At 46.8% G+C, this 15,486-nt stretch overlaps 1 protein-coding gene across 5 annotated transcripts in view; it reads left to right on the forward strand.

Annotated features, from left to right (window-relative positions):
- The window catches only part of EXOC1 (exocyst complex component 1), a 139,592-nt gene that overhangs the window by 50,479 nt on the left and 73,627 nt on the right, over positions 1-15,486 (forward strand). For all 5 annotated transcript variants that reach the window (XM_073583566.1, XM_073583568.1, XM_073583567.1 and 2 more), the window contains one exon: positions 1,066-1,293. In XM_073583566.1, coding sequence (XP_073439667.1) covers positions 1,066-1,293 — 228 coding nt within the window. The remainder of the gene's footprint in view (positions 1-1,065; positions 1,294-15,486) is intronic.

The raw sequence follows: 15,486 nt of genomic DNA on the forward strand, positions 1-15,486 counted from the left end.
TGTTGATTCTGTCTGTTTTCATTTTTTGTTCTCCTACTGCTTTGGCACCGAACTGGTCTCGCCTGCAACCAGGGCGAGGGTGTATACTGCGGAGGAGCTAACCTATTTTTTTCATTCACTTAAGGCCCCGTTACACACAGCGATCTCGTATGTGACGGGGATCAGCGACCGGCCCCCCTGCCGAGTATCGCTGATCGTGCTCGATCGGCCTGGGCCATTTTTTTCATCGCTGGTCTCCCGCTGGCCAGCACGCATCGCTGCGTGTGGCAGCGAGAGATCAGCGATGCTGGTTTCTAATGTAAACATCGGGTATCCAGGAGCCGCGGCTCTTGGATACACGCTGGTTTCCAAGGTAAACAGCGGGTATCCAGGAGCCGCGCGGCTCTTAGATACCCGATGCTTACCTTGGAAACCAGCGTGTACGTCGGTTTCCAAGGTAAACAGCAGGTATCCAAGAGCCGTGGATACTGGATGTTTACATTAGAAACCAGGTTGCTCGCTGGTCCTGATCGCTGGAGGGGCTGTCTAACGATGTCCCAGTGATCCCATCCATGTCGGATCGTTGGTGGGATCGCTGGGACATCGTTATGTGTTACGGGGCCTTTAGTGTGAGCCTCCTGGCGACAGCATAAACCCACAGTCCTGTGTCCCCCCCAATGAGCGTCTCGGAGAAAAGGATTTTACGGTGAGTACCACAAAAATCCATGTTTTTCATGGACACATAGACTTTTATTGCTCGGGTACATTGGACAAGTCTCCACGATTTCACATCGATCACTCAATCCACAAAAAAATCACAGTCATGTGAACAGCACCATAGCCTGTCATAACATGAATCACTGGTTAAAGAAAGCTAAAGACAGCGATACTTGTCCTCAGTGATTGCCCTGCTGCTCCCGTACTAAAGCTGGTGGGTCACTGCTTGATCGGCTATGTGGTCATTTCCTGCTCTTTCCAGCGTGTCAAGATGCATTTTTATCCTCTGGCAACCCCGTTAATAAAACAGTGAAATGTTGTGATATGAGGCTAAGAGCTGTTAACATTTGCGCAATCCTTACTTTCCAGGCCAATATCCAGTCCATCATGGCCTCTGAGAAACAAGTGAACATCCTGATGAAGCTGTTGGATGAGGCTCTGGAGGAGGTGGACCAGATCGACGGCAAGTTGAGCAGCTATGAGGAGATGCTTCAGAGCGTGAAGGAGCAGATGGATCACATCTCTGAAAGCAACCACCTCATCGAGCTGAGCAAGGCCAACAGCGAGACCCTGCTGGAGGAAATAGAGTATCTTGTGGTGAGTACCTTGTACATAAAGATGGCGAATGGTTTTGGTGGTTGGATGCAAAGGGAGCTGTTTTTTGGCCTTCTTGTGTTCTCGTGCTGCCTGTGATATGTATGTTACACTGATGTAGTGGTAATGTACAGCACTGACTTAGATGTGTCTTGTGTGATCAGTTATAAACACCTACCTTCAAGATTTTTGGACAAAACTGATATTTTCTCTTCGCCACGACAGCACTCACTGAGAGAGGGGATCCGACCCTAGGAACAGGAAACCTACAGAGAGATAAAAGGGGTGGCCCTCCTCGCTCCCTCAGTTGGTTTCCTGTTCCTAAGGAAACCTAAGGATTAAAAACACATGTGACATGCACAAATGTGAACAAGTCTGTTGGACAATGTTCACAACACCCACTGACCGAAACACAAACAAAAAGCACAGAATGACAAATGTGCAGAAATACCTTGCAGTAAGACATATGACAGTAGTCAGCAAGTGCTGATAAAAGATAACAACAAATACAGGGTATTTAGTCGATACATTTTTTTTTGCAAAAAAAAACGTATGCCAAGCTGCTCCACCTCGTCAAGGTAACCCGTATGGAAGCAGTCCCTATCTAATGTATTTAAGACGTGAACATATGAACAGTGTCTAAATGAGCAGGATTAAGACAGGCGCTTTCTAGTATGGGCACGTGGTGTAAGACAGCTCCTTATGTGCATGTCACACGAGAGGGGTGGGGTCTCTCAAATCATGCATAAGCACGAAAAAAAACTGGATTAAAAACACATGTGACATGCACAAATGTGAACAAGTCTGTTGGACAATGTTCATACCACCCACTGACCGAAACACAAACAAAAAGCACAGAATGACAAATGTGCAGAAATTTTTTTTTTCGTGCTTATGCATGATTTGAGAGACCCCACCCCTCTCTTGTGTGACATGCACATAAGGAGCTCTCTCTAAGGAAACCTGTAGAGAGAGAAGTTTGCAAAAGTATACCCTGGGGAGGCAGCGTCGGGGGAGACCTGTTTATCAGCTCCCCCCTCGTCTAATATGGACAGCATGAGGCTAGGGTTGGGGTATGGCCGCCCTGGCTCACGCAGGGAGCATGGTGTGCGGCGTCACCCATCTGGGAAGTGATCCAGAGCTTAAACTGCCCTCCAAGCTGACTGCACACCGTGAGGCCAGGACCCGAGAGATGCGGCCTGGCTCGCGTGGAGAAGACGAAAAGTGTCCGGTGGGTGCAGTGTGCAGGCATCAGCCGCCCTGCTTCCCCTGTAGACCTCTTATGGCGGCGGTCAGCCGGTGGGAAGGACAGCCGGTGGGAATGAAAGCCGGCATGCGCAGGAGGCCTAAGGAGCGCTCTCTCCCGGAGGTACTAGGGTTTACTTCCGGGGTTGCCGGAGAGGCGGCGGTGTCAGCATGTCAGCACAGTAAGAGCGGCTAGGGATCCAATAATGCGCAGAAGAGGGAGGACACCGGACCCAGAAGTGATAGCAACAGCCAGTCTAAGCTGGATTTGCATGCCCTCGTCATATCACAGCCGCTAAGCATCTTGAGGCTGGTCAAGTACAGGCATGGGAATCCCTGGTCCCGTTCACACTTCCGAGGGGAAAAAAAAAAAAAAACTGCATAAAAGTACCGGTTGGAGGCTCACCGATGGGCAGCGATGTCGTCCCCATATGACCCCGCAGTGCACCCACATGAAGAGGTGGAGGTGCTACCGCACAGCAGCAGAAAGAGTGGCAGTGGACGCTCCAGGCAGAGTGGTTCCACGGATAGAAGTGGTAGAGACAGGAAAGCGAGTCAGACCACGTCTCAGGCTGTGCTTCCGCCTCCGCAACCGGGACCATGTCGACAAGCTTCACTGGCTGCGAGGATCTCATGTAAGAGATCTTTGTCGCATATTCAAATCACCAAAGAAACACCGGCACGGGAATCTAGGCTTACCCTGCTCCCTGGAGGTGAAGCTTATCATAGCTGGACCCTCAGTGTGCAGCTGGCGGCTACAGCATCTGGCAGGTGTCCGTGAAGCAGCATGCATGAGTTAACTCACTCTCCCTCCTGCTCTCCGAGGCTCCTCAGGTGGAAACAGCCCCAGCTGTATATGGTGGGTAGCGCAGGGCGTGCAGACAACGGGGAGGCAGCGCGGCCTTCTCTGGGATCCAGCAGCAGCACGCCGGGAGTAGTCCTCGGGGCACACGCGCAGTCTCATATGCTGAGGTGTGCTTTTACAAGATACGCAGCTAGGCCTTTGGCCTCTAGGCTATAGTAAGACCATACGTCCAGGCTACATCTTTTGATTTGACCTCAGTTAGTTGCATGTCTTGTCTGCACAGAGCCGTCTACTTTTCTTTGCAATTTAACTACTCCACCCATAGAGGACACGGTGTTAATCCAGCACATTGTCTCCATGAAGATTGCCTTCCAGCTGCGGGTCATTAATTGGCTCCTTTTGGGTGGGATCAGTCTAACAATTGAGATGTACTACTCAGAGTGAAGGTTTGTCCGGGTCTCTGAGAGATTGCTCTCTTGAATGTAAAGCCCCCGTCACACATAGCGACGCACCAGCGATCCCGACAACGATATGACCTGATCAGGATCGCTGGTGTGTCGCTACATGATCGCTCGTGAGCTGTCAAACAGGCAGACTCGGCAGAGATCAGGACCAGCGATGACGCGGGTCGTGCTGGCGCTGGGAGCTGGTAACCAATGTAAACAGCGGGTTTCTAAGCGCCACGCCGCTGATACCTGTCACACACAGCGAGATCGCTGGTGAGATCTCTGTTGCGTCACAAAACTTGTGACTCAGCAGCGATCTCGCTAGCGATCTCGCTGTGTGTGACGGGGGCTTAACTCTGGGCCTGGCTTCTTGTTTGGCACCTTGGCATGGCCATAAGTCTGTCTGTGCCTCATGGGGCCTATGTACATCATATGGTATCATAGTGCCTGTATGCATCATATTACATCATAGTGCATCTATGCAGCATATGTTATCATAGTGCTTCATAGTACTTCATGATACTTCATATTGCATCATATTGTTTGATAGTGCTTCATATTGCTTCACACAGTTGTGGCCAAAAGTATTGACACCCCTGCAATTTTGTCAGATAATACTCCGTTTCTTCCTGAAAATGATTGCAAACACAAATTCTTTGGTATTATTATCTTCATTTAATTTTGTGTTTTTTCATTTAAGACAAAAGAATTGTCCTAAAGCCAAATTGGATATAATTCCACATCAAACATAAAAAAGAGGGTGGACCAAAGTATTGGCACTGTTCGAAAAATCATGTGATGCGTCTCTAATTTGTGTAATTAACAGCACCTGTAACTTACCTGTGGCACCTAACAACAGGTGTTGGCAATAACTAAATCACACTTGCAGCCAGTTGACATGGATTAAAGTTGAATCAACTTCTGTCCTGTGTCCTTGTGTGTACCACATTGAGCATGGAGAAAAGAAAGAAGACCAAAGAACTGTCTGAGGACTTGAGAAACCAAATTGTGAGGAAGCATGAGCAATCTCAAGGCTACAAGTCCATCTCCAAAGACCAGAATGTTCCTGTGTCTACCGTGCGCAGTGTCATCAAGAAGTTTAAAGCCCATGGCACTGTGGCTAACCTCCCTAGATGTGGACGGAAAAGAAAATTTGACAAGACATTTCAACACAAGATTGTGCGGATGTTGGATAAAGAACCTCGACTAACATCCAAACAAGTTCAAGCTGCCCTGCAGTCCGAGGGTACAACAGTGTCAACCCCTACTATCCGTCAGCGTCTGAATGAAAAGGGACTGTATGGTAGGAGACCCAGGAAGACCCCACTTCTTACCCCGAGTCATAAAAAAGCCAGGCTGGAGTTTGCCAAACATACCTGAAAAAGCATAAAACGTTTTGGAAGAATGTTCTCTGGTCAGATGAGACAAAAGTAGAGCTTTTTGGGCAAAGGCATCAACAAAGAGTTTACAGGAGAAAAAAAGAGGCATTCAAAGAAAAGAACACGGAGAAAGCTGGGTCTCCCTCAGAGGTCATGGGTCTTCCAGCAGGACAATGGCCCAAAACACACTTCAAAAAGCACTAGAAAAAGGTTTGAGAGAAAGCACTGGAGACTTCTAAGGTGGCCAGCAATGAGTCCAGACCTGAATCCCATAGAACACCTGTGGAGAGATCTAAAAATGGAAGTTTGGAGAAGGCTCCCTTCTAATATCAGGGACCTGGAGCAGTTTGCCAAAGAAGAATGGTCTAAAATTCCAGCAGAGCATTGTAAGAAACTCATTGATGGTTACCGACAGCGGTTGGTCGCAGTTATTTTGGCTAAAGGTTGTGCAACCAAGTATTAGGCTGAGGTTGCCAATACTTTTGTCTGGCCCATTTTTGGGGTTTTATGTGAAATGATCAATGTTTTGCTTCATTCTCTTTTGTGTTTTTTCATTTTAAGACAAATTAAATGAAGATAATACCAAAGAATTTGTGTTTGCAATCATTTTCAGGAAGAAACTGAGTATTATCTGACAAAATTGCAGGGGTGTCAATACTTTTAGCCACAACTGTAGTGCTTCATAGTGCTTCATAGTGCTTCATAGTGCTTTATAGTGCTTTATAGTGCTTTATAGTGCTTTATAGTGCTTTATAGTACTTTGTGGTACTTCATAGTTCTTTGTGGTACTTCATAGTTCTTTGTGGTACTTCATAGTACTTTGTGGTACTTCATAGTACTTTGTGGTACTTCATAGTACTTTGTGGTACTTCATAGTACTTCGTGGTAGATAGTACTTCATATTGCATCATATTGCTTCAAAGTACTTCATATTTCATCATAATGCTTCATAGTACTTCATGGTGCTTCATGGTACTTCACGGTACTTCATATTGCTTCAAAGTACTTCATATTGCTTCATGGTGCTTCATAGTACTTCATATTGCTTCATGGTACTTCATGGTACTTCACAGTACTTTATAGTACTTCATATTGCTTCAAAGTACTTCATATTGCATCATATTGCTTCATAGTACTTTATATCGCATCATAGTATTTCATAGTGCTTCATATTGCATCATGGTACTTATTGCATCATAGTACTTTGTGGTACTTTATAGTGCTAGTGCTTTGTAGTACTTATAGTACTTCATGGTACTTCATATTGCATCATATTGCTTCATAGTACTTCATAGTACATCATATTGCTTCATAGTACTTCATATTGCATCATATTGCTTCATAGTACTTTATATCGCATCATAGTATTTCATAGTGCTTCATATTGCTTCATGGTACTTATTGCATCATAGTACTTTGTGGTACTTTATAGTGCTGATGGTGCTTTATAGTGCTTTGTAGTACTTATAGTACTTCATGGTACTTCATAGTACTTCATGGTACTTCATATTGCTTCATGGTACTTCATATTGCATCATATTGCTTCAAAGTACTTCATATTGCATCATATTGCATCATATTGCTTCATGGTACTTCATATTGCATCATATTGCTTCATAGTACATCATATTCATTGTTCTTCATATTGCTTCATTGTACTTCATATCACATCATAGTATTTCATAGTGCTTCATATTGCATCATGGTACTTCATGGTATTTCATGGTACTTATTGCATCATAGTATTTTGTGGTACTTTATAGTGCTGATTGTGCTTTATAGTGCTTTGTAGTACTTATAGTACTTCATGGTACTTCATATTGCTTCATAGTACTTCATATTGCTTCCTAGTACTTCAGATTACATCATATTGCTTCATAGTACTTCATATTGCATCATATTGCTTCATAGTACTTCATATCACATCATAGTACTTCATATTACTTCATGGTACTTTATAGTAATTTATGGTATTTCATATTGCATCATAGTACTTCAGGGTACTTCATGGTTCTTCAGGGTACTTTATAGTACTTCGTAGTACAAGGAACTCATACAAGGATTCAGTTGGACAACACTACCTCAGTAGCGTACTTAAACCACCAAGGAGGTACACGATCAGAGACTCTCATGTCTATCGCGGAAAAAAATCCTAAATCTGGCCGAAAAACATCTGCTGTCCCTGTCAGCTCTGCACGTCAGAGGGGTAGACAACTCCAAAGCAGACTTTCTCAGCCGCCATACCCTACATCAAGGGGAATGGGTGCTCAGCCGTCGCATTTTCAGGATGATAACGGTCAAGTGAGGCATCCTGGAGATAGACCTGTTCGCTAAAAGGGACAACAGGTAAGTCGAAAGGTTGGCTTCGCTGTACAGAGCGGACCATCCAGATATACTTGACTCCCTTCAATCCCCATGGAAGTTTCATCAGGCCTACGCCTTTCCTCAAATGATACTTTTTCTGACTCATTAGGAAAATAAGGGAGTAAGGAGCGAATGTAAACCTCATAGCCCCGGTTTGGCCCAAGAGGCCATGGTTTTCATGGCTGAGAGCCATGTCAGTCTCCGACTCATGGATCTTCCCTTGGGATCAGGACCTACTCTCGCAGGGGCCCTTTTTTCATCCTCAGGTCAAGGACGTACGCCTCACGGCATGGAATTTGAGAGGCGGCTACTGAAACTAAGAGGATTCTCGGATAATCTAATTGATACCCTCTTACATAGTAGAAAAGAAGCCACGCCCAAAATCTACACCAGAGTGTGGAAGAAATTTCTAAATTTCTATTCGGCGGGCCTTTCCAGTGAGGTGCCTATCCCTGCTATTCCTGCAGAGAGGGCATGAGTTAGGGCTATCAGTAAATACTATGATTTTCAAGTTTTGGCTCTGGGGGCCTTGTATAGTTATGACGTTGCGGGCAACAGATGGGTAGCTCGATTTATCTCAGGGTGTCAGCGAGCTGACCCGGTTCATATACCTCAGATACCACCTTGGGATCTTAACTTAGTCCTAGACGAATTGACAGAGGCCCAATTGGAGCCCTTACACTCAGCCTCAATGAAGTACGTTTCATTGAAGACCGCCTTATTAGTGGCTTTGGTATGGGCAAGGGGAATGAGTGAACTCCAGGCCTTATCAGTAGATCACCCCCAGTATTCCACAATAGGATCGTGTTAAAGACGGATCCTTCCTATCTTCCTAAAGTGGCTACTAAATTCCATAGATCTCAAGAAATCTATCTTCCCTCCTTTTATGGTAGCAACACCGGAAGAGGAAAGGTTTCACACCTTAGACGTAAAAAGAGCCGTCTTAGTCTATTTAGGTAGGACTAGACCCTGGAGGCAGAGCAGGGCTCTGTCTCCTTTCAGGGTAACAAGAAGAGGTCTGGAGTCACGAGGGGCACGCTGTCTCAATGGATCGAAGAAGCGATTGGACTAGCATATTCGGCAAAAGGAGAAAACCCGCCGCAGGGCGTGAGGGCACATTCCGCGCGACCGTATCTTCCTCCTGGGATGAAAGAGCGGATGTTCCGGTTGACCTCATATATAAGGCCGCAACATGGTCTATCTTTTATAGTTCCTACAGGCTAGACTATCTTGCTCTGCCTACTTAGTCTTTGGTAGATCAATTCTTGACACGGTAGTCCCTCCCAGGTGATTGTCTCTGAAAATCTTTCAGTGGGTGCTGTCGTGGCAAAGAGAAAAAAACTGATTACTTACCAGTAATTCTCTTTTACAGAGTCCATGATAGCACCCACTCACTTCCCTCCCTTATAGTTACACGCAGTTCACTCCGATGGGTGAGGGGTTAGTAGTGTATAGATGAAGATATACATAAATATATATAGTTTAAAAAAGTGTAGATATGTACATACTTTAAATGGCTTGCAGAGCAAATTAAAGCTTGTGTGGCAGTTCCTCTCATGTAATCCAACTGAGGGACCGCAGGGGGCCATCCCTTTTATCTCTCTAGGTTTCCTGTTCCTAGGGGTGGATCCCCTCTCTGTGGGTGCTGTCGTGGACTCTGTGAAAGAGTATTACCAGTAAGTAATCCGGTTTTTCTCTATCGCTTCATTGGGGGACATAGGAAACCATGAGTGTACGCTATGCTGCCACTAGGAAGCTGACCCTATGCAGGAAAAAAAGTTGGCTCCTCCTCCGCAGTGTACACCCCACCGACGAACTAGTATATTCAGTTTAGCTTAGTGTCAGTAGGAGGTGGACACAGTTCTTTCATTAGACCAATTTCTACCTCAATGTACGTCATTCCTTTTTCAGGTACCCGAGGGATACAGCTTGAACTGTCACTACTGTACTCCCACAAAGAGACTGAGTACGGCTTGTACTGCCACCCTGTATCCTCATCCGTCTATTCAGCAGGACTCCAGCCCCTAACACAGAAGCGTGTTCAGGTGATCCGGACCCAGTCCTGCGTCCGTATCCCTTCCCACTCGTCCCCAGAGCCTGTCGGTATGAGGAGACGCGGACGTCCCGCAACACGGATTTTCGGACATCCGATCTTCATGGATGGGAGGGTACATTCCCTTTTTGTCCGCCAGGTGCGGACCTGTTCAAGGATAAGACGTGAAAGTAGAGCAAAGAAGAGAGTAAAAGCAAAACCTTTTTCCTTTATTCAATGTCTCCTTTAACTCCTGGGTGCTGGGCATACCTTCTGTTTTTCTGCGTTTTTTGGGGAAATGAAGCACCAAAAATTCTCCCTTGTTGAGGTGCCCCTCTGCAGCCTGTCTGGCGTTTTTTTTTTTTCCTGCGCCGTGCTGTGGGGGGGCTTCTGCGCTGCTGTGGGGAGCCCCTGCGCCGCTGTGGGGGCCTCCGGTTCCCCCCCACCCCCTCCCGGTGGTCACTGCCTGTAATCTATGTCCCGGCTTCTCTCGGGCCTAGTTACAGTGCTAGCTCCGCCCCCGCCCTTTCAGCTTCCGGGCGGGCTTTTTTCCCGCCTGTCTCTTTCCCTCTCCTCTTCCAGGTGCGGCGGGTGGCTCCGCCCACTACCTGCCTCCCCAGTCAGCTGGAGTAGCCACCATATTGCTTCCCTGGAACCTGCGCTTAGTCCAGCCTCTTCCAGACCATGAGAGTGGCATTTCTTCTGTTTGTTTGGTCCAAGGGGAAAACAGGATTATCTGGAGGTAGGCTTCAGACCATGCATCATCATGTCAGTATTTCTGCTCTGCAGATAGACCCTTCTCCTCAGCACTAACCTTCTGACATTATTTAGTAGGTCTAAAGCGTGCAGTCACTGTTACACTAGTAATCTAGAGCCGTGAAGTCACTGGTGCAATAGTAGTCTAGAACCGTGCAGTCGCTATGTAGTAGTACTCTAGAGCCGTGCAGTCACTAGCATTATAGTACTCTTGAGCCGTGCACTCACTGGTGTAATAGTAATCTAGAGCCATGCAGTCACTGACGTATTAATACTCTAGAGCCATGTAGTCACTGGTGTAATAGTACTCTAGAGCCATACACTCACTGATGTAATAGTATTTTAGAGCCAAAGAAATGCACTCACTGGTGTTATAGTAATCTAGAGCAGTCACTATTGTAATAGTTCTCTACAGCCGTGCAGTCTCTGTTATAAATGCTCTAGAACCGTGCAGCCACTGGTGTTATAGTAATCTAGAGCTGTGCAGTCACTGGTGTAATAGATGCCCCACGCAGCTGTTATGTGTGCCACTGCCCGCTTTACGCCCTCCAGGGTGGTGGGCCATTATAAAGCCTGCCTTGTGGCATTTGCCTGGTAACTTGCATATTTCTACTTCCGTCACAATGAATGCCGTGATTTTTGCTAGTGCAGATCTGTGTCTTGATTTTCAACAGAGCAAGGCTCGGCCATTGCTCTACACATAAAGATGCTAGAGCCCTGGCATATTAAAGGATTCCATATCTCCTGCTCACAAGCACTCGCCCTAAATCTTCCTGCAGCCCCCTTCCGGATGCTGCCATTACACCGCTCTAAGCAGAGTGGGGAGCTGCTCCTACCCCTTTACGACTGCAATGTCTGGGCCTGACTTCCAGTTGGATAGAAGTCTGTGTTACCCAGCAAGACCCGCAGTGGCTCAGTGGATAAAGTAGCTGACCACAAGTCGCAGGTCCAAGGGTTGGAACCCAGGTGCACAACAGAGAGTTGAGTTTAGTCTCCCTCTGATTCCAAGCCTACTGTTCTACCGTCAAGAGAAATGACTGGTCAGAATATACTTCAGGACAGACTTCGTGGTGTGGCTTATTACACGGAAGCTGTTATTCTGCCTAATGCCATCAGGTATCCAGACCTGGACTGTAACACAGAGTTGGCGCTCTCCTATACCCTTCTCCGGGTTCTCTCCACGCTGTTTTGGTCACAGGATACTGAGAGCCGAATGCAGCTGTGCTCTATCCGCTATCCAGGCTTCAGACGCACCACCTACCAGGTACAGTAGGGTAGTTTGAATCTGCTGTATTTCAGTGGATCAGACGTGTCTCCAACTGACTGCTGCAGTGGTACTGGTGTTCTGTACCGTATTCAGGTGACTTTGACGTACTCGCCTTCATGTTCCTCGCGTTCTATTGCAGCAGTACTCTGTCCGTTATCCAGGACTTAAATGGTCCTCTACCAGACACGTTTAGTCAATACATGCCGTATTTCCCGTGGCTCATACGTACCCGAGGTCGATTGGCTGTATCGGTCCGGCTCTTCTGTCCCATTGTCAGGGGAGTCAGAAGGCGCCCTCTATCATGCTCCCCAGGGCCTTTCGCAGCATCTGCCTAAGCTCCCGTCTATTCTCCACTTGTGGGAGGTATCTGTTTTTCATCACTTCTTGGTGAGCTGCAGCAGCGGTTGCAGGCCGTTTTCAGGTGAGTCAGAGGCACCTTCGGCTGCATGTTTTCATGTTCAACAACATCTGTGGTCTGTTAACAGTTAAACAAAAATCTACCATGTACCACGGAGTGGATCTCAGTATCACAGGGTGGATCTCGGAAGCAGCATAAGTGGATACTTCACTTTAAGGTAGGTACAGATGGTCAGGTACCAGATGGTCGCAGTTTTTCCTTCGGCCACACTGTGAGTTGCTCCACATGGGCTTTTCCTCACCTTTTGATTATTCGGGCTTACCTCTAACTACCCAGTTGGTCAGTTTACTGTAACTGCCCTCAGGCCATCTTTTCTGCCCAGGGTATCATGCCTATCATTTTTGATTAACCAATGGTAGTGTATAGGTTCTAGCCGATGCTAAGGACCTTTCAGCTACCACAATACCGAACCTCCCTATCTCTTCGTCAGTACTTACCTATTCTTTCTTGCAGACACCGGATAGAGCCTCCAGCAGCACCGAGTTGTGACCTCCGAGCGTGGCAAGAACAAGACTCCCACCTCGGACAGGAATGGGATCTTACTCTGCGCAAGCATCGACCACAGTAGAAAGCTGCTCCACCCCTGGATCCAATGAGGAGTTTGGTAATAACACGTTTCTTCCCTCAGCTAGATTCGTATCTTTTTTCGCTGTTATCCTCGGGCTTGGGTATCTTATACTTAGGTAAGTGGGTCTACACACTACAATCCTCTCCCCGTTCCAGAGGGTCCAGGAGGGATTTGGTTGCTCAGATTGTATTAGGGTATGATCTTCCTTTTGTCAGCCTAGTTGTCTTCTGGAGTCTGTCATCTTCCTAGAGCCAACTTTCCTTGCAGTTGACGTACTCCAGGTTTTTTTTCATGGACTTTCCTCGTTCGACTGCTCACTTTTCAAAGCCCATCTGGACTATTTTTTCCATACCCATCCTCATCCCTGTATGCTGGGTTTGGCTTCCTTTTGATCTCAGCCTGCGTAGTCGTCCAGTAGTCTACGTTCTACCTGCTTAGTCAGGCAACCTGTTGTCTCTTCTTAGCCAGCCTGAGCCTACATCGCGGCGAGGAGATCCAGGGTATCCCCAGCTCCCATTCAGTATGCCTGCAGCGTTCGGCTCTCTAGTAGGTTCACAGTGGCCTACTCTCAGGTCTTTCCTTGTCATTTTCTCAGAGAAATGACTCCTGCCGTTTCCAAAGAACAGAGCGCCTCGGTATATCTCTTCTCTCCTGAGCGCTCCGCAAATTAGACTACTACTCCGACTACGAACCCTTCGGTTTCCAGTTTTGTTTTGTTTTTTTCCACCAATACGGTCCCTCCTCTCCCCGACATGCATCCCTCAGGGATACCAACAGCGGACTCATAGTCATTGGCAAGGTCAACCTTGGAAGCGTCCGTTGCTACTTTGTGTCCTGCCCTCGTCTCTACCTGGATTGCAAAGTTCTATAGACGCGTGGCCTAGGTTGCTCATCAGAGCACTCTTTCTGGAGACCAGTCGGAAGAATTGACCGTCCTCACTGCCAAATTTCTCTTGCAGGGAAAACTTGGTTTTCCACCTTCCCTGATCCAGCAAAATCATTCCCATCTAAAAGGACCATTTGGCTTACGGCTTGACGAGCGAACTTATCCCCAAAGAGGTCCCTCACCAACTTGCCTTTCCAGAGTTCCCCTTCTGTCTGGCTCCAATGGACCAAATTATTAAGGAGGTCACCGGAAGGACGAGCTCTCTCTTTCCTCAGGCTAAACCTCATCGTTCTCCAGTGGTTTTTCCTCAGCGTGACTCGTTGGGGATCTAGGATTGAGTCCATCCTTGTTTTTTCTTGAGGAAATCTCTTCATTCAGCATTTGCCTTCTGAGAATCGCATGATTTTTCCTTTGTTCCATGAAGCCTTTATCTAGGTCCCGATTTCCTCAGGACTTCGGAGATTTCTGCTTTTTGCAACAGACAGGTCCGTTTTTTTTTTCATTTGATAGCCTTCCCTTTCAGGCTCTCAACCACTGTGGATCTAAGGTTATGTCCATCATTCTTAATTCCCTTCCTTTTGTCCACCTCGGACTTATCCTTCGTGACGCTCTCTCATCAGGCTACCTGGCCAGAGCAACATTACCTATCAGGCTAAGGCTGACCTTTCCCCCCGCCCTTTTTATTCGGTTCTCAGGCTTGAAGTATAGAGGTCCTCCGGCCTCCAGGTCAGCATTGGTAGGGTTGCCAGGTCAGGAAAGACTGCGTTCTTCTGAGTTTCGACGCACTCTGCCTGGGCAGTGTGCATCCTCCTGGCGGTGCTCTTAAGGCCTCCGCCCGGCACCTCTGCAGTGCCATGATATGTCCTCCACTGGTCCACAAGGTTTTTCAGAGCCCATACCTAGCTTCGGCGGATGCTGGTTAGGGTAAAAAGACCTCGCAGGTGATCTTGCTGGTGACGATGGTGAGTTCTTCGTCCTTATTGGAGTTGTCTGCTGTTCCCTCCTCTTGGGTACTGCTTTGGGACGTCCCATTGTTTCCTGTGTCCCCCAATGAAGCGATAGAGAAAACACGATTTTTGGTTGCTTACCGTAAAATCTGTTTCTCGGAGCCTTCATTGGGGGACACAGCACCCTCCCAAGTTGAACAGCTCTGTTTACTGTATTATATTGTTACAGTTTGTGTTTTTCTGTGGTTTCTTTCTCGTTTACAGACTGCTTTTCCTACTTTCTCACTAACTGAATATCCTAGTTCCTGTCGGTGGGGTGTACACTATGGAGGAGGAGCGAACTTTTTTTTCTGCATAGTGTCAGCCTCCTAGTGGCAGCATAGCATACACCCATGGTTTCCTGTGTCCCCCAATGAGGGCTCCGAAAAACAGATTTTACGGTAAGCAACCAAAAATCCTGTTTTTGTAAACTGTCTCATGCCTGGGGTAAGTATGGTCCAAGATGTCTTAGTTTAATGCACTTTTAATTGGAACTGTTCTATGAACAAGAATCATATTCATTAGAAAAAATATTTAATGTACAAACATACAAAATAGATGTGGAGCCACTCTGGTGTAGTAATAGTCACATAACGTGTGTGTACTGTGGCCATGTAGTGCATTAATGGGGACTGAGCAGTGCAGTCTCTATGGTTGTTCTACCACATGGTCACAGGCTAAGAGCTATAGAGACATGAGTACACAAGGCATATTTCTGCATGTTTAATGCTGACAATTGTTTCTGTCCTGAAAAGATAAAGGATTGTCCAGGATTAGAAGAACATGGCTCATTTATTCCAGAACCAGTAAAATACGAGTACTTGGGACGGGTGAGGGCCCATTTACACCACAAGATAATCATGACCAAGCCTCCTTAGGGAACACATGTTTCCTGATAGTTATGCAACGTAACCAGGCTTCCGATCACCCAAAGAATGAGAAAAATGCTCGTTCCTCAGTTGAAATGATCTTTTGTGCAGCACAAGAGTTCATCGTTCTTGGCAGTATTTCGTCCTGTGTAAACATGTTTTGTGCTGCCGAAAA

The sequence above is a fragment of the Dendrobates tinctorius genome, unplaced genomic scaffold, assembly GCF_039654945.1.
Source record: "Dendrobates tinctorius isolate UK_male_01 unplaced genomic scaffold, ASM3965494v1 ptg000079l, whole genome shotgun sequence".
In the NCBI taxonomy this organism is placed as follows: Eukaryota; Metazoa; Chordata; class Amphibia; order Anura; family Dendrobatidae; genus Dendrobates; species Dendrobates tinctorius.